Source organism: Apium graveolens, chromosome 2 (genome assembly GCF_009905375.1).
Source record: "Apium graveolens cultivar Ventura chromosome 2, ASM990537v1, whole genome shotgun sequence".
Classification (NCBI taxonomy): domain Eukaryota; kingdom Viridiplantae; phylum Streptophyta; class Magnoliopsida; order Apiales; family Apiaceae; genus Apium; species Apium graveolens.
Window position 1 is genome coordinate 139,143,298 of NC_133648.1, and position 19,554 is coordinate 139,162,851.

At 33.5% G+C, this 19,554-nt stretch overlaps 1 protein-coding gene across 5 annotated transcripts in view; it reads left to right on the plus strand.

Moving 5' to 3' along the window:
* The first annotated feature begins 7,989 nt into the window (after positions 1-7,989).
* Positions 7,990-19,554, plus strand: part of LOC141706093 (homeobox protein knotted-1-like 7) — a 65,830-nt gene continuing 54,265 nt past the window's right edge. For 2 of the 5 annotated variants that reach the window (XM_074508924.1, XM_074508923.1), the window contains exons 1-2: positions 7,990-8,512; positions 8,617-8,737. In XM_074508924.1, coding sequence (XP_074365025.1) covers positions 8,234-8,512; positions 8,617-8,737 — 400 coding nt within the window. In that variant the 5' untranslated portion in view covers positions 7,990-8,233. Of the gene's footprint in view, positions 8,513-8,616; positions 8,738-12,805; positions 12,988-19,554 lie in introns of those variants that run through there. The other 3 variants (XM_074508926.1, XM_074508927.1, XM_074508928.1) reach the window with 2 other exon arrangements.

Sequence of the window (19,554 nt, forward strand, 5' to 3'; positions counted from 1 at the left end):
TAAAGGAAAGAAGATCGAGATAAACATAAGAAGAGATATGCATGAAGATGGAGTTCCGTGAAGAATGGAATACTTGGAAGAAAAGATATCTGATTGATATATTTTAGGAAGCAGAATTATATTCCATATCAATTAGCGATTATCTTGTAACTGTGTAGTATATAAACACAGACATAGGGTTTACACTAAAAGTGTTATAATAATCGAGCATATTATTCATTGTAACCCTAGCAGCTCTCGTGATATTTATTCATCACTGAGAGGTAACAGTTCCATACTATAACAGAGTTTATTGTTTCAATAAAATTTGTTTTCTGATTACTTAATATATTAAAGTTCGATTTGATTGTATTTTATACTGTATTCACCCCCTCTACAGTGTGTGTGACCTAACATGAAGGCACGGTGATTTTTAAGATGACCTCTTGGAAGAATCTGACTTTGATGAATGTACTGTATGTGCCTCATATTCGTAAGAACCTTGTGTCTGGTTCTTTGTTGAATAAGAACGAATTTCGTATTATAATTGAGTCAGATAAAGTTATTTTGTCTAAGAGTGGTATGTTTGTAGGCAAGGGCTATGTAACCAATGGGCTTTTTAAGCTCAATGTTATGTCCATTAAGAACGATAATGAAATGAAGAATTCTTCTGCTTACTTACTTGAGTCTCCTAATTTATGGAATGCTGGATTATAACATGTTAATTATGACACTTTACGAAGGTTAAATGTAAAAGGATACAAACCAAAATTAACAATTGATTCAAAACATAAGTATCAGACTTGTGTTAAGGCAAAATTAACAAGATCATCATTGAAACGTGTGGAAAGAAACACCAAAGTGCTAGACCTAATACATAGCGATATATGTGATTTAAAATTCGCTCCAACAAGAGGAGAAAACAAGTATTTTATTAAATTCATAGATGAATATACAAAATACTGCTATGTATATTTACTGAAAATCTAAGACGAAGCTATAGATAAATTTAAAATTTTATAGAGAAGAAGTTGAGACACAACAAACTGAGAAAATTTAAAAGATTCGAAGTGATCGTGGAGGTGAATATGTTGAAAGCTTTTGGGAATTCTGTTCACAACATGATATAATCAATAAGGTCACTGCACCATATTCCCCTCATTCAAATGGAGTGGCTGAGAGGAAGAATCGCACTCTAAAATAGATGATGAATATGATGTTTTTAAGCTCTGGACTTCCGCAGTCGATGTGGAACCATCTTAAGCGAGAATAATATTTTAAATCTTACTATGCGCAAGAATAAGGATGCAAGTCCTTACGAAAAGTTAAAGAAAAAGAAACCAAGTTACCAACACCTGAAAGTATGGGGATGCCTGACACATGTCTGATCCCTACACCTAAGAAGGTGAAGATTGGTCCAAAGACTGTGGATTGTATCTTCATCGGATATTCACCACATAGCACTGCATATCGGTTTCTCGTATATGATTCCGAAATTCCTGACATTTAGAAGAATACGATTATGAAATCTAGGAATGCCTCATTCTTTGAGACAACGTTTCCTTATAATCAAGGAAACGAACCTCCTACAACGTCTAAACGAGCTCGAGTCTATAGATGACAATAATGAGAGTGAAGAAAGTGAAGATGCGAGTGTGGGGTAGTGAAAAGGAGCAAAAGATAACGTACAAAGAAATCCTATGGGTCTGGCTTTATGACCTATTTTCTCGAGGAAGGTGACCCAAAAACCTATAAGAAAGCGATTACCTCACCTGATGGCCCCATGTGGAAAGAGGCCATTAAAAATGAAGTTGATTCAATTCTGCAGAATAATACTTGGGAATTAGTTGATTTGCCAAATGGTTACAAACTGTTAGGAAGCAAGTGGATTTTCAAGAAGAAGATGAAAAATGATGGTACTATCGACAAGTACAAGTAAAGACTTGTAATTAAAGGATACAAGTTGATTACTTTGACATATATTCTCTAGTAACGATAATAACGTCTATAAGGATGATGTTGCTACCGCTGCAATGCGAAATTAGCAGTACATCAAATGGATGTGAAAACAGCTGTCCTAAATGGAGATATAGATGAAGACATCTATATGGAACAACCTGAAGGCTTCGTTTTCCCTGGACAAGAGATGAAAGTCTGTAGACTAGTGAAGTCACTGTATGGCTTGAAGCAAGCGCTATGAAATGGCATGAGAAATTTAATGAGGTCGTGCTGGCCAATGGCTTCAAGATCAATGAATGTGATAGTTGTTCCTATTACAAGGATAACGAAAGTAGTTATGTCAAGAAAAATGACAATGGTTATGTCATGATGACATTGTATGTAGACGATCTACTTATTGCCGGAAGCAATGATAAAGTGATCATCTATAATAGACATGTCGAAGGAAAAATTTGACAAGAAAGATATGGGACTAGCAAACGTGATTGTAGGAATCCAAATTTCTAAAATATCAGAAGGACTCGCATTGAGTCAAACTCATTATGTTGACAAGATCCTTGAGAAGTTTCTTAAGGATAACTTTGAGAAAGCTAGGACACCTGTGGATATGACTTTACATATATCCAAGAACAAAGGTGTAGCCGTTTCCCAGTTGGAATACTCGAGGATAATTGGGAGTCTGATGTACCTAATGAGTTGTACAAGACCAGACATTGCATACTCAATCAGCAAGTTGAGTAGATTTATGAGTAATCCGGGAGCTGATCACTGGAAAGCGATCATAAAGGTACAGAGGTACTTGAGAGGAACTCGAGACTATGAATTACACTATGGAAGATATTCAGTAGTATTAGAGGGATATACTGACGCGAATTGGATATCTAGCAAGAAGGCTCTAAAGTCTACGAGTGGCTATGTGTTTACACTAGCAGGCACGAAAATTTCATGGAAATCCATAAAGCAAACTGTGATAACTCATCCCACGATGGAAGATGAGTTTGTGGCACTAGATAAATGCGCCAAAGAGGCTGAATTGTTGGGTTTCGAGCACATAAACGCAACGGAATCAGTAATTAAAAATGTAAAAAATCATAATTTTGAAACCCATCGCAGGATCCATGCGAAAAACATATATTTAATTCGTAGATCAGATTGTTTACCTTCAGAAGCTTTACCAATTGGTTGACTAATGGAGATCCAAAGCTTGTTCAATCACCACGCATCCCGCTCTCACGTTCTACGCTCTATCGGTATCCACACGAATGCTTGAACTCAAGGATTGGATGTGTAAAAGCACAAACCCGTTTCTTCTTGCTCTCTCCATCTTCTCTCTTGGTGGCTAGCGTTTTAGTAAAAGTCTTGCACGCAAAATCAGCCACACAAGAGATATTATATACAGAGTAGAAATACGAATTATAACTCTTAACTAATTAGGAGTTATTATTAATTCGAAATTCCTATTTGTATTATAATTAAGTCTCAATTATTTAACAAATAAATTTTATAATTAATATTAGTATATTCGAATATCAAAATTTATCTAATTAATTAAGTCATACTTAATTAATATTATAAATAATTCAAATTACTTTAATATAATTTAAATCCAATTTAAATTAAATAATCCTTCAAGCATTCTTAGTGTGTGACCCTATAGGTTATTATTACGTTGGCAACGAATTTTAAATCTAATTTAAAATCATAAATAATGAGCGGTATCTAGTAATACATCATTGCTACCCAAGTAATAATAATTGAATCGGTGATCGATTAAACCTTTTGTGAATAATGTACAATATAATATAATCCTTTTAACTAAATATTATAGATTAAACTAGAGGCATGTAATGTGTCATCCTCATCATAGTTTAATCCAAGTTTCCTTGATCAATGAGTAGACTATCATATCAAATCAAAATTTGAGCGTGGCCACGCATTTCATAGTCTAGCTCACACAAGAGGCCAATAATATCACTCCTAAAATAGGAAGGTTAAATCCCATCTAGATCATTCATATTTCTCATATTATTCATAATATACCCAATGTCCACTTTTATCATTACCCGGTCAAGAATAACTTTTAATATAATCAATGTATATTAATTCTCGTTTAGAAATATAATGACTTCAGGTCTAAGGACCGTTACATCTTTATCACTGTGAGAATTACTTATGACACAATAGACATGTAGAATCTCACATTGGGTCTGTCCAGCATCATGTACATATACATCTGCCTATATTTTTGACTTTAGTATCATCATGCCTATGATCAATGAGATGTGATCATTAGTCAACAAACACAACAGTCTTAGTGCATTATTATTGTCCCTTAATAATAATACTCGACTAGGGACCTTTAGGAATATTGATACTATGCTCATAATCTCATTTCTAAGTCACGTACTTAGAGATATAGAATTACATATCATATTCCAAGGACATTTATTAATCTAACATTTATATCGCAGTAAATTAAGAATTAATAAATTATAAAGGGAATAATCGATAGAACATAAATATTCATAATCCAAATGTCTTTAACTAAAACATTATAGTGTTGTCTCTAGGGCACAAATAATAACAATCTCCCACTTGCATTAGAGCCAATCACCCATGTATCTAATACTAATGAAACTAGTATGACCATCGTGCTTCTACTGCAATAAAGCCTTAGTCAGTGGGTACACAACATTATCATTACTATGCATTTTACATTTATATCACCTTGCGAAAAACATATATTTAATTCATAGACCAGAATGTTTACCTTAAGAAGCTTTACCAATTGGTTGACTAATGGATATCCAAAGCTTGTTCAATCACCACGCATCCCGCTCTCGCGATCTATGCTTTATCGGAATCCACACGAATGCTTGAACTCAAGAATTGGATGTATACTAGCACAAACCCGTTTCTTCTTGCTTTCTCCATCTTTTCTCTTGGTGGCTAGGGTTTTAGTAAAAGTCTTGCACGCAAAATCAGCCACACAAGAGATATTATATAGAGAGTAGAAAAATGAATTATAACTCTTAACTAATTAGGATTTATTATTAATTCAAAATTCCTATTTATATTATAATTAAGTCTCAATTATTTAATAAATAAATTTCATAATTAATATTAGTAAATTCGAATATCAATATTTATCTAATTAATTAAGTCATACTTAATTAATATTATAAATAATTTGAATTACTTTAATATAATTTAAATCCAATTTAAATTAAATAATTCTTCAAGTATTCTTAGTGTGTGACCCTATAGGTTATTATTACGTTGGCAATAAATTTTAAATCTAGCTTAAAATCGTAAACAATGAGCGGCATCTAGTAATATATCATTGCTACCTAAGTATTAATAATTGAATCGGTGATTGATTTAAACCTTTTGTGAATAATGTGCAATGTAATATAATCCTTTTAACAAAATATTATAGATTAAACTAGAGGCATGTAATGTGTCATCCTCATCATAGTTTAATCCAAGTTTCCTTGATCAATGAGTAGACTATCATATCAAATAAACATTTAAGCGTGGCCACGCATTTCATAGTCTAGCTCACACAAGAGGCCAATAATATCACTCCTAAAATAGGACGGTTAAATCTCATCTAGATCATTCATATTTCTTATACGATTCATAATATGCTCAATGTCCACTTTTATCATTACCCGTCAAGAATAACTTTTAATGGAACAATGTATATTAATTCTCGTATAGAAATATAATGACTTCAGGTTTAAGGACCATTACATCATTATCACTATGAGAATTACTTATGACACAACAGACATGTAGAATCTCACATTGGGTCTGTCCAGCACCATGTACATATACATCTGCCTGTGTTTTTGACTTTAATATCATCATACCTATGATCAATGAGATGTGATCATTAGTCAACAAACATACTAGTCTTAATGCATTATTATTGTCCTTTAATAAAAATAATCGACTAGGGACCTTTAGGAATATTGATACTATTCTCATAATCTCATATCTAAGTCGCGTACTTAGAGATATAGAATTTCATATCATATTCCAAGGACATTTATTAATCTAACATTTATATCGTAGTAAATTAAGAATTAATAAATTATAAAGGGAATAATCGATAGAATATAAATATTAATAATCCAAATGTCTTTAACTAAAACATCATGGTGTTGTCTCTTGGGCACAAACACTAACATGAATATCTATGCCAATTTTTAGAGAATATTCCAATGGCCAAAGCCTGTGACTGCAATAGGAATACACTGTGACAGTCAATCCGCTATTCGTAGAGCATAGAACACGATGTATAAAGGAAAGTCTCGTCACATATGACGACGACATAGTTCCATTAGACAATTGATCTTAACTAGAATTATCACTACTGACTATATAACGTCAAATGATAATATCACGGATCCGCTAACCAAAGGGTTGTCAAGAGAAGTGGTTGAGAAATTATCGAGAGGGATGGGCCTTAAGCCTATTGCTTAACAGCGTCATGGTGGACAACTAGAGATTCCAAGAACTTGGTTCAATGGGCCAACTAAATCATGATGACCAAATCACTGTGGGGAAAACCCCTGGTCTGTTCCTATGATGAGGAAACAGTATGACCCGTATGGTACAAAGTTAAGCTTTTGAGCTTTTAATGATCTTTTGGCGAATGCATGGAGTTCAGGAGTGAATGCATGGACTTCAGTTGAGTAAACGCGGGTTACTCTATAAGATATAGATCACCTATGTGGGATAAAAGTGGGGTCGCTTCAAAGTAGAATTACGAGGAAAAATTATTTAGACACTTCTGCAGAACCATGGACGATGTTTCATGGCCAAAATGCACATACTCATGAGAACTGAACGAGTCAGATAAGATATAGTAATAAGTATATCATCGTTTACACAAACGGTCGAACAGTTCAAGGACAAACACGTCTACTGTATACCAGTAAAGTCGGAATGCTTATTCGAGCAAGGTTCAAGGAGCATTCTCTACCTATCGTATGCTATATCTGATCGAAGAAACTATCACCAAGTCAAACTCTGTGTCTGTCTATCTGGTGTGTAGTACTGAAACGTCAATCTCATCCATGTGGGGGATTGTTGAAAAATGTGGGTAGTAGTCCCACATTGTCATGTCAATTTGAGCTATAATTTGAGTGGACGAATGTTGCGTGCACGTAACGAGTGACACTTGGAATGCGTTCTCCTCCGAGAAAACTTTCCGAGGTACTTTGAATCACTTAACATGACTAAGAGATGGATGAGAATGATCATCCAAAGTTAGTCTCTTTGTAGTGGAAATTTGTGAAAAAAATGAAAGTCCCACATTGATTTTGCAAAGGAGCCTACATAGCTTTATATAGCAAAACACTTATATAGTGTTCAAATGTGTTACTTATGTATTGCTCAAACACCTACGTGCGCACGTAGGGGGAATCTTGGGCTTTCGAGGGCCAATCTGAGGCTTGCGAAGCCTTCGAGCTTGCCCGCGTGTGCGACATACGAACGCGAATGTAGCGGAAAATTGGACCGAATAATCACGGACTAGTTTTGCTAAATTTAATTTCCACCGGGCTTGGATTTTTAAATTATAATTCATTTTGAATATGGATTATTATAATTGATTTGACGTAATAATAATCTGATTCAATTTTGGATTTGATTTATTAACCAAATGATTAATTAACGTGTTTAATTAATCACACGTGGAGTAGCCACGCGTTTCCTCGAGCCTATATAATATCGTATGGTTATTCATTCATTCGATATACAACACACAGGCGCCTCCTAAACACAAACCCTGCATCTGTTCTGGAGATAGTTTCTTGCTCTGTTCTAGTGCGTCGAAGGTGTTATTCGCTTAACATCGCATATACGGTGAGGGCCGTAATAATTTTAAGGAGACATTTATATGACTGAACTCGAGATCTTTTCCTTCGTATCTTTTTGTTGGTTTCTGTTATTCGCACACTCTTATTTTATACGTATTAATCACGGACTGTGATAACATTTTTTTCCGTAAATACTCCAGTACTACTGTTTACACACACGCACACATAACTTAACCCTCATGCAACTTGTTCTTGATATCTAAAAACCCTTTTGTTCAATAGTCTGATTCATTTGCACTTCATTTAGCCCATAGGTACAAGTAGATTGTACAGAAATCACCTTTGTTTGGTTTTAAATGCCCTGCTTACCTTTCAAGGCATCGATAAAAGGCCATTAGTTGTTGCCCGTTTCCTTGTATCTCGATCTATAATCATTGAATTTATTTATTAACAAAACTTCAAAAATGGAAGAGGAATTTATGGGGATGATGGGGAGTACCAGTGGTGGAATTGGTAGTATAGGTGACAAATTTTCAGGGGAGCAACAACTAAGGGAGGAGATAGCAAATCATCCATTATATGAACAAGTTTTAGCAGCCCATGTTTCATGTCTCAGAGTGGCAACGCCAATTGATCAGTTGCCAAATATTGATGCTCAGCTCAATCAATCACGTCATATTCTTCAATCTTCTCTATTACAACATATTACTAATAACCATCCCAATGAGATCGACAACTTCTTGGTAAGATGTTCTTCTCAGAATACGATCGAATAGTAAGATTTTTTCCACATCATGTTGTTAAATGTCTGGTAGTGATTAAATTTGGATGTGTGTTATTGCTACAGGCACAGTATTTGTTAGCTTTGTGTTCATTCAAAGAACAATTGCAGCAACATGTCAGAGTTCATGCTGTTGAAGCTGTCAACGCCTGCCGACAAATTGAACATGACTTGCAATCTTTAACTGGTACACTTTTCTTCTGCCGATCCTAATTAATTTTTGTGATACCATTAAATGATTTTAAACATTTAGAGCAAAATTAGGATTCAAATTCGAGTTACACGTCCTTTGTAAATATTAGAATTGGATTGAATAGTGAAATAGCCAGCTTTAATGAGCGTCCCCTGTCACTAAACTATTAATAACTCTTCTATGATCATTCTGTGAGTTTTTGAATGCAATAATTCTATCTCAATCAGTCTAATCAAATTCAGCAACCGAATACACCTAAAAGTTTGATCTCATTGGAATCGACTCAGACTAAATAAAACTTGAGCCAACTTGAACTCGAACTTGAGCCGTGTAGTTTATATGGATATGGATGGTTAATTGATGCGTTCGGAAGGAAAGATAAGCCGGAAACTAAGAAAGTATAGAAGGGAAAGTTTGTGTGAACTGCAGTACAAAGGGAGGTGGGTGCAATTGGCCTACCCAAGAAAATTTAGTTGATGGTTGTGAGAGCGGGTGGGGCGTTGGGTGTTAGTTAGGTCTATAACTCAGGGAACAAAGTCACCACATCATTAACCATTAAGTACACCAACTGATATAGTGTCAGTTTAGGGTTCATAAAAAAATGTAATTTATGATTTAAATTTAGTTGAAAAATATCGTATAAGTGATATGAGTATCGTAAATAAATTAAAATTTGAAAACTTGGAAAAAAGCATAAAAGCCGGACTATATAAATTCAAACACAATGCTATTATCATATATCAATATTCATCAACGAGATGCGTAATTAATAGTTATCGGGTTTTAAAATAATGATAGAATAATAAAAAACTGAATGAGCTCAATAGTAAATAGCTTGCGGAGAATGTGAGAATGAGAAGTATATGGTCATGTACTTTCTATATATTAACATATATGGAGTGATGAGCTCATTTAGTAATATTACGCAAACAGTCGGTGTAAATTGAAATGGGTTTTGAACGGGAATGAGCGTACTCAAATTTAGAGTTACAAATGAACAAAGTCGTTCTTGAACAAAACTCGGGATTGACTCGTTTAAGTGAACATGGCTCGGCTTGTTTTTTTAAACGAGTCTATTATGTACAAAAAAATAAGATCGGTTAATTAAACAAGCCGAGCCGAATTTTTTATATGTTCGGCTCAGACTCGACTCATTTAGCTCGAACTCGGCTCAGACTCGGCTCGAACTCGATAACTTGGCTCGGCTAGGATAATTTTTTTAAATATAACATATAATAAATATTTACTAATCACTTTTATAAAGATTTTAAATTTTTTTAATTAAAATTTAATATTAATTTTAAAGTAAAATGATTAATATAATAAAAATCTAATACATATTTTAAAAATAAATAATTTAATTAATTTCATACATATCACTAGAGGTTGATTATTTTAACAAATAATTTCTAATTAAACTTAACCCTAAATTTCACCTCACACTTTTATTAGAGGGGCCTATGATAAAATTGACCAAAATTACAATTTCAAATAAATTAAATTAGTGAGTTATTAAAATAAATTATAACATTATAATATTTTTAAGAAAAACATAAAATAATTTTTAATAATTATATTTCTCAACCACTCAAAGGGGCTTGCTTCCTTTATTTTATTTTATATGTCGTTTCTAATCTAAACCAATTTAACTAGAAATATCAAAATTTACTAAATATTTGACAATCGACATCAACAATTTAAAAGTAATATATGATTTTTAAAGTTATGAATGTCTCATTAATTTAAAATAAAAATGATTTTGTTTTTAAAACTTGACTTATGAAAAAAATTGATAAAATTATATGGATTATGAAATAAGTGTAGAGTGTGCCGATATAATTATAAGATGAAATTAGTATTTGATCACCATATAACTTATATATTTATAAATTATACCTTAAGCTTAGTCGATTAAAAAATATATATGAACTATTAGTGAATAACTCGGCTCGAGTTCGGCTCGACTCGGTTATTCGTGAGCAAACTCGTGTCCGACTAGGCTCAAACGAGCTGATCGTGAACATTTTTTTCGGCTCGATTTTATAGACTCCACTCGGCTCAGTTTGATTCGTTTTAAAAGAAATTATGCTCGACTCGGCTCATACAGAACTCAATTAGGTTCTGTTCGTTTGCAACTCTACTTAAATGGTTGCCCAAATAGGCCCATATTGCCTGTATTTTCTATTTGATAATTGAGCTCTTTATGATTAATGTATTATTGTGAAGATTTACTTGCACGTTTTTGCTACAATCAAGTTTCCTCCATCTAGCTTATTAATCTATTAAAGATCACAATTATTGTATTTGTGTAATTTGTGATTGATCACAATCACTACACCCTAAATATGATGGTTTGAGGACGGCAACTGATGGTAGAGAAACAGGGTCGTTAAGAACGTATCTCGACCGGTTAACAGAGCTGATTAAGCATTATCTCGACCGGTTAACAGAGCTGATTAAGCATTAAGCAACATTGCAAGTGAATCTTAATAGAGATCTCTTTTTTTTGCTAAATAAAAGAGATCTCTTTTTAACAAAATTTTCTACTACGTAATTTTTAGAATAATAATAATAAAAGGATATTAGAAAAAAAGGATTAAAATTGGATTGAGATTAGGATTTTAAATTTAATTGGACTAATGGACCTAAAATTTGAATTAGAATTAATAGTTTGAAAGTGCGGGTTGTTATCTGAATTTACTTTTTTTGACCCTCTAAACGATGTTATCTTGAAAAACATTAACACGAAAGTTGTAAAGAACGAAAAGATCTTTCCGAAAAATCCAGAATCAACGAATTCCGATTTACGATTAATTTTATACGAATTTTACAAGATTGCTGATTTTTGAGAGAAAAGCTCCTACGAATTTTAATAATAAAGACGAGGAAAACGAATAAGATATATTTATAACGATACAAAACCCTATATCTTAACCTTATCCATATTAGAATCTGATCCAAATTTTAAGCACATTAATCTAATTAAATTTTAAATCTTAATTATAATCCAATTTTAATCTTTTTTTCTCATATCCTACTATTATTATTGTTCTAAAAGTTACCGGATATTACATCTACTAACGTCTTAAAATTTTTAACATAGTTGATTAAGCATTAAGCAACATTGCAAATAAATCTTAGAAGATATCTCTTTTTGTTACTCCTACGTGAGATTATGACTGGTGAATGGTAATGTGATTGTGCTTCTTAGTGAGGGAATTACGATGCTTGTGACTCGTGAGAAAACTTTTAAGAATTAACGATTCATAAACGGTATTACAAACAAAGTAGTGGTTTTGCGTACGAGCACAAGACACGGGCAGTTCACCCTTTACAAGACCTAACTATCTGTCTGAAATTTATAGCAGCTTAAAAAAATTCTACTAGTACACATGGATTTGCAATTAATATGAATCTGTTAATGAGATAACAGTCAGAGCTGTTCTAATTATCAATCAAATTTGAACTGAATCCTGAAGAATTATCCGCAAACTGAAAACAAGTAATTTCGCAAATTCTAAGGGTCTGCTTATGTACGAGCTTATAAGTTACTTATAGCTAATAAGTTCGTAAGTACTTATTTCGGATTGTTTGTCGATCCAATTTATAAGTCGAATTTATAACTTATAACTTATAAGCTGATAAGTTAAATGTTAGTAACGATATACGTTCTCTCAACTTATTTTGATTTTTCACGTTTTTATTAATTTTAGTTTTTAAATATATGTTTTTAAATGTTAAGTTAATTTAAAATTCATGAATTAAGATAATAATATTTAAAAATGATTTATTTTAGTTCATTTAAGTAAAAAAAAAAATTTACTTATAAGGAAAATTAACCAAACACTTAGATAACTTATAAGTATTCATTTACTTATTAATTTTCAGTCATTTATTAATTTTAAGTCATAAATTACTTATTTTGAGATTTCCCAAACGACACTTGGACACTAATAGTGGAGACGAATTGTGGCTACAATAAAATATCTTTAGTTCCTACTAATCTTCTGTAGACAACAGCAATATATGTTTCCTACATGTAGCTTTCTTTGCATCCTACAGTTTCTGGTGATGACACTTGACACCGTTGGCTTATAAAGGTTGGCGGAAAAATTGATGCTATTAACATACCCGTATACCACTCCTATGCATACAACACAACAAACAAATTCATGGATGCCTTTCATACAGTAAAGTTAAAAAGTAATTTCAGAACAGAGGTAAGATGTCACTGCAACTTAAGTTCAATTGACCCATCTTAATTTATATGGTTATTATTTGAATTTCAAAAACAAAGTTATCTATGGAAAAAATTAAATTCAAATCAAATCATGCATGATTTGCTCCAATCTGTTACTATATTTACACATCCAATTGGTTTTTTGAAATTCAAATTTCTTTAATTATCTTCATATCAATATAAGGACCTAAGATGTCACATTGGTTTTTTGAAATTCAAATATCTTTAATTATCTTCATATTAATATAAGGACCTAAGATGTCACTGCAGCTTTCTCTTTGATCATTCTCATCCTGCTATAGCTTGAACCATTACCTCAGTCATGTTTGCATTTCATGTCAAAGATGGTTCTTTTCCATCCTTACAAATTGTGCTATAAAGGAACCACATCCATGTTCCAATTCTATGAAGTAACCACAAACGAATCCGCGATAGATTCTTGTACCTGTCAAGTAAAAGGGACCACAACCATGGATTTAGTCCTATACCTGTTTGGTGACTTGGTGAATCCAGGCTGTTGGCAAACTGAACACCGATAAATTTTGACATTTCTCACTTTTTAATTTCCAAAATTTATTGATAGAACAATAAGCAGTAAGAATTCAAGATAGATTCCAAAATTGTAGTACACAAATATGTAACTTAAAGAGGCCGCTAGTAAACTAATGCCTATGAAAAATAAAATGGTCCAAAATCTTGATTTTTTTATATAAATCCAAAGTTTTCTCCAACTTTATATACACAAACAGCTTTGTCCATGCACTTGCAAACCAAAGATCAAAAAGCAAGATATAATATCTATAAATCATATGCTGCTTATGAACACATAGGATTAAGCTTTTACATACAACTCACTACGAACATCAGTATATGTGGCGCCCTCCAAACCCGGTTCAGAAGTTTGGGGTCCACACACATACACCTTATTTATAACCTGCTTATAACAATAATAAAGATAATAATAATATCCAGTGACCCTACTTACCAACTACCATGGATCGCAACAGGTTAAAGTATGCACGCAAGCCAAACACACTAATATATTACATACCGATCAAATCCCATCTATTCAAACTCGAAACTGAGTATTAAACATTATTACAAATTTATACAAACTCAAATTATTCAAAAGAAGCCTGCTAGCTGAACTCGATCAACCATAACCCCTAGCTTTCGTGCTGGACCGGGGATCCTTGCTACCAACTGGTTCCTTTTTAACTGGAAAGAATATAAACAACATCGCACAAATGAGCTAACTAGCTCAGCAAGTCACAATGACAAAACTGAGAATAATGATCATCAGGTGAATATGGTTATGAAATCAAGTGAACAATGGATTATGGTTTAGAATTAAATATTATACTTTTATTTTAAAAACCAAGGTTAGGCTGCTGATCAGTCACGCACTAACCCCGAGCAAAGCACACAACATTGCTCTAACTACTGGATCCAAGGCACACATTGGCCTAATTTGACCATTATATGGTCTGACCACGAATCTGGTCCACAATTTTATAAAAACAATCCAATTCTAACATAATAACAGAATAAGCAATAATAGAAATAAACAGAATCATTAACAACATTGGATGCTCCATAATGAAATGGTTTTAGGATTCATAAGAATCAATATGGCAGCTTCAAGGCTTAGTTGTTGGGTAATGAAAGAATTGAATAACAAAGGAATTAGTGTTTTAAGGTTTCAAGGATTTTGCCTTCCAAAGCATAGGATGCAATGGTTTGAGTCTGTGGGTAATTCGATTCAGTGTTCGGTATTTAGTTTGTATGTATTTGTGGAGTAGTATCGTATATTTGAGGTTCATATTTGGGTATGCAATAATCAATGGCTTAGAAAGAATAAGGTTCATGGCTCAAGATCAAAACTGGAATCAGGGTTTAGGTTTCTGCGCTTCAAAGCACTTGCAAGATTAACAAAACTATCAAGTACTATAATATCACGAGAAAGTTCAGAACACTTGCCTGGTATTAGCTTACTATCCTGCACTCGCTTCCAATCTCAACCGTCTTACTTCTCAACTACCTGTTTCCCTTTCCTACGTCTTGCCTCTTCTGCTCACATATCATAAACATCTATCAATAATCAACTCATACGATTCTATTCAACACATACTTCTATCTACCCTTCGTTTCACCCAAATCCGATTAACGGATTGAAGGTTACGCAATAATCAAGTAAACACCGAATATATACACCGATAGTCAATCAGCAAGTCACGTATAACACATAATATATCACGTAATCAATGATATATCATTTATAAAGAAGTCTCGGGTTATAAATAAGCTTTTGGTTATTTAAAATAATTTTTAAAATATTTTTTGGAATTAAAACGGGTCGTTGGATCAATTTCGGGTAAATAAACAGGGTTCGATTAGCCAATTCTGGCTTCGAAACAATTTTATAATAATTATCGAGCCTTGAAAATAATTTAGAATAATATTTTAAAGCTCGAAACTATTTTTTGGAATTTTTACATCATTTTTAAATAATTAAATCTAATTATTTAATTAATTAAAATCAATTAATAATTAATTAAATCAATTAATCAATTAATTTTTGAATTAATTGACCAATTAATCAAATAAAAATTAACTGAAATTTATTAACTAATTAATTCAGATTTATTTTTGAATTAAAAATAATTTTCGGAATTAAAATACAATTTTTTTTAGAATTTTCAGAAATTAAAAATGAATTTTTATAATAAAAATAAATAGGAAATATGATTTTTAAACATTTTTAAAACAGGAATCCAATTTTTGCAAAGTCTTGAAACTTCAGGGACCTAACTTCATCATCTCCAAAAGTACAGGGGCCTGTTTGCAATTTTGCAAACTCCCACCGTCGACTCGCCGGAGTGTGGCCGGAGAACACGATTCCGGCCACCTCAGGCCACCAAACTGTCCAGAATTAATCTACAGGTTACCAGCAACTTATACATACAATCAAAATTCAATAATCATCCCTGTCCTGGCCGGAAAATGGCCAAGAACATCGCCGGTTTCCGGCGAACATCGTAAAACTTAAAAACACAACTCCCTTCAATTCACTAATCCTCTGTTAACGAGCTATATACCAATCGATTGCAAATTTCATAAGGAACACAATCCCCTATAAATCAACAGCTAATAACCCCTGAATCAAAAACCCCCAAATTTCAATTGAAAACATTCATACGGGTTATAAACCCTAATTTTGAAATTCGAAAATCAAACTCAAATTTGAACATGTTATTGAACTCCAAATCAGACGTATAATATATCAAAATCATCAGGAAAACAAGCTCTACAACATGCAATCATCAAATCATACAAACAACCATCCGAACAAAAATTCATATTTTTAATCAAAATAATTCGAAAATAATTAAAAATATATAAAATCAACCTTTGATTCTGCAGTAAAATAGGTTATGGAATCTGATAGAGCTCTTCAAGACCTTCAAATCTGGTACTCGAGCTTTTCAAACAAAGATCAATAACACCTTCAAAAGTTGGTTTGATTCTTGGAACAGTTTATGAATATATGATTTTTCTCTGTAAAATTATATAATTATCTGTCTGTAAATGATTTTGATACGAAATAAAATACGGTAAAAGGCTATTTCCCGTTGGATCATTTCGGATATAAAACGGTATGTTTATTTATAAAAACTGATCCAAACGGTATCTGTTTTGGGGCAATTATCCAAATCAATACAATTTGTACTGCGGTCTTGGTCTCAGCACCTGGTTACACGTACTACGAAGTGATAATTGTGGTAGTTTAATAAAAAGCTCCAGTTTATCGAAAATACGAGTTTTATTGATTTACCGAAACGAATATTGTATCGAAAATGTTACGCCGGGACCCGCGCAGGACAAACCGTACGCCGGATCGAAAAAGTCGAAACATGGAAAATGCTGGGAATATTACAATTAGGTTAGGAAGGAGTTCTCGGAAGAGTTTTGGGTTCCAAAACTGTAACAACGGGTGACGTCGATTGGTTCCTGTTTTTATAAAATAAATTTTAAATACCCGGAAAAAGATTTTATAAATTTCATATGATTCTTTTAAATTCATGAATCAACATAAAAATAATTAGGAAGATATGACAATTATCTATATTTTATTTTGGACATATAAAAATTAAAATACTCAATTAATATTATTTTTGAATATCCAAATACAGATAACACTTAACAATTAATTCACAGAATAGATACTGGACACGTATAATAATTATTTAATAGCAAAATAATTAGACGATATATCCCGGATATTACATCCTTCTCCCCTTAAAAGGATTCTGTCCTCAGAATCTCTTAAGAAAATAAATGAGGGTACTTTTCTCTCATATCACTTTCTAATTCCCAGGTTGACTCTTCAACCTTTGGGTTTCTCCACAATACTCTTACTAACTTTACCACTTTATTTCTCAATACTTTCTCTCTCTCCTCTAGAATCTCTATCGGACTTTCTACATATGACAAATCCGCCTGAGCTCTATTGGTTCATATTCTATTACATGCCTGGAGTCTGGATTGTACTTCTTAAGCATTGATACATGAAAAACATTGTGAATGTGCTCCATGTGCGGTGGTAACGCCAACTCGTAAGCTACTTTGCCAACGCACTTTAGGATCTCAAAAGGTCCAACATATCTTGGACTTAACTTCCCTTTCTTCCCAAATCTTGTTAGTCCTTTCCACGGTGATACTTTCAGTAATACCAAGCTTCCTTCTTCAAATTCCATGTCTTTCCTTGACTGGTCTACGTATTTCCTCTGACGATCTTGTGCGGCTATCAATCTCTTCTGGATAATTTCAACAACTTCCTTTGTCTGCTGTACCAGTTCAGGTCCAAATATCTTGCGTTCTCCTACTTCATCCCAATATACTGGAGATCTGCATTTGCGTCCATAAAGGGCTTCATAGGGTGGCATACCAATACCTGCGTGATAACTGTTGTTATAAGCAAACTCTACCAGGGGTAAATGCTCGTCCCAATTTCCTTTGAAATCAATAGCACAAACGCGTAACATGTCCTCGATTGTCTAGATCGTTCTTTCACTTTGGCCGTCCGTCTGGGGGTGATAGGCCGTACTCATATTCAGTCTTGTTCCCAAACATTCTTGAAAACTCTTCCAAAATCTCGAGTTAAATCTTGGATCTCGATCAGATACGATAGACACAGGAACTCCATGACGAACTACGATTTCCTTCAGGTACATATGGACTAACTTGTCGAGCGAAAAATCTTTCATTTAAAGGCAGAAAATGAGCTGACTTGGTAAGTCTATCCACTATAATCCAAATGGCATCATGATTAGCCCTTGTCCTTGGTAATCCAACTATAAAATCCATGGCAATATGTTCCCACTTCCACTCTGGAATCTCCAATGGTTGTAGCAATCCGCTTGGTCTCTGATGCTCTGCTTTAACTCTCTGACAGGTAAAACATTTGCTAACCCATTCCGCAATTTCCCTCTTCATGTCTGGCCACCAATAATTTTCCTTTAAATCTCTATACATATTGGTACTTCCCGGATGGATGGAATATCTTGAACTATGCGCTTCTTGCAAAATTTCATTCTTCAGCTCCGTTACTGGTGGAATCCAAATTCTATAAGAAAACCTCAAAATACCTTGATCATCCTTTTGTGTGCATAATTCTTCACCTACCAAACGATTTATATCTTGGTCCATTACATCTTCCTGGCATTTCTTTATGTTCTCCAGCAACTCCGGCTGGAAAGTTATACTGTACACTTTCACTTCTTCAGGCTTGCAAACTCTAATCTCCAATTCCAATCTCCGAAATTCCTTATATATCTCTTCATGTACTGATAACTCATTTAACCTTTCCTTCCGACTTAACGCGTCCGCTACAACGTTAGCTTTACCGTGATGATAATTAATCGAGCAATCATAATCTTTGATCAATTCTAACCATCTCCTTTGCCTCATATTAAGTTCCTTCTGGGTGAATATATACTTCAAACTTTTGTGATCCGTATAAATCTCACACTTCTCTCCATAAAGGTAATGTCTCCAGATCTTTAAAGCAAACACTATGGCTGCTAGCTCCACATCATGAGTAGGATACTTCTGTTCGTATGGTTTCAATTGCCTTAACGCATACGCAATCACCTTGTCGTGTTGCATTAGAACACATCATAATCCTTTGTGAGAAGCATCGCTATAAATTACAAAATTCCCTTGATCGTCTAGAAGTGACAAAACAGGTGCCGTGATTAATCGTCGCTTCAACTCCTGAAAACTTTCTTCGCACTTGTCGTTCCATATAAACTTTTCATTCTTCCGTGTAAGCTTTGTCAATGGTGTTGCAATTCTTGAGAAATTCTGGACGAATCGTCGATAATATCCTGCCAATCCCAAGAAACTTCTTACCTCGGTGGGTGTTCTCGGTCTCTCCCAATTCGTAATTGCCTCGATCTTTGCCGGATCCACTTTGATCCCTTTATTACTAACTATGTGTCCTAAGAACTGAACTTCCTGTAGCCAAAACTCACACTTCGAGAATTTAGCATATAACTTCTTTTTCCTT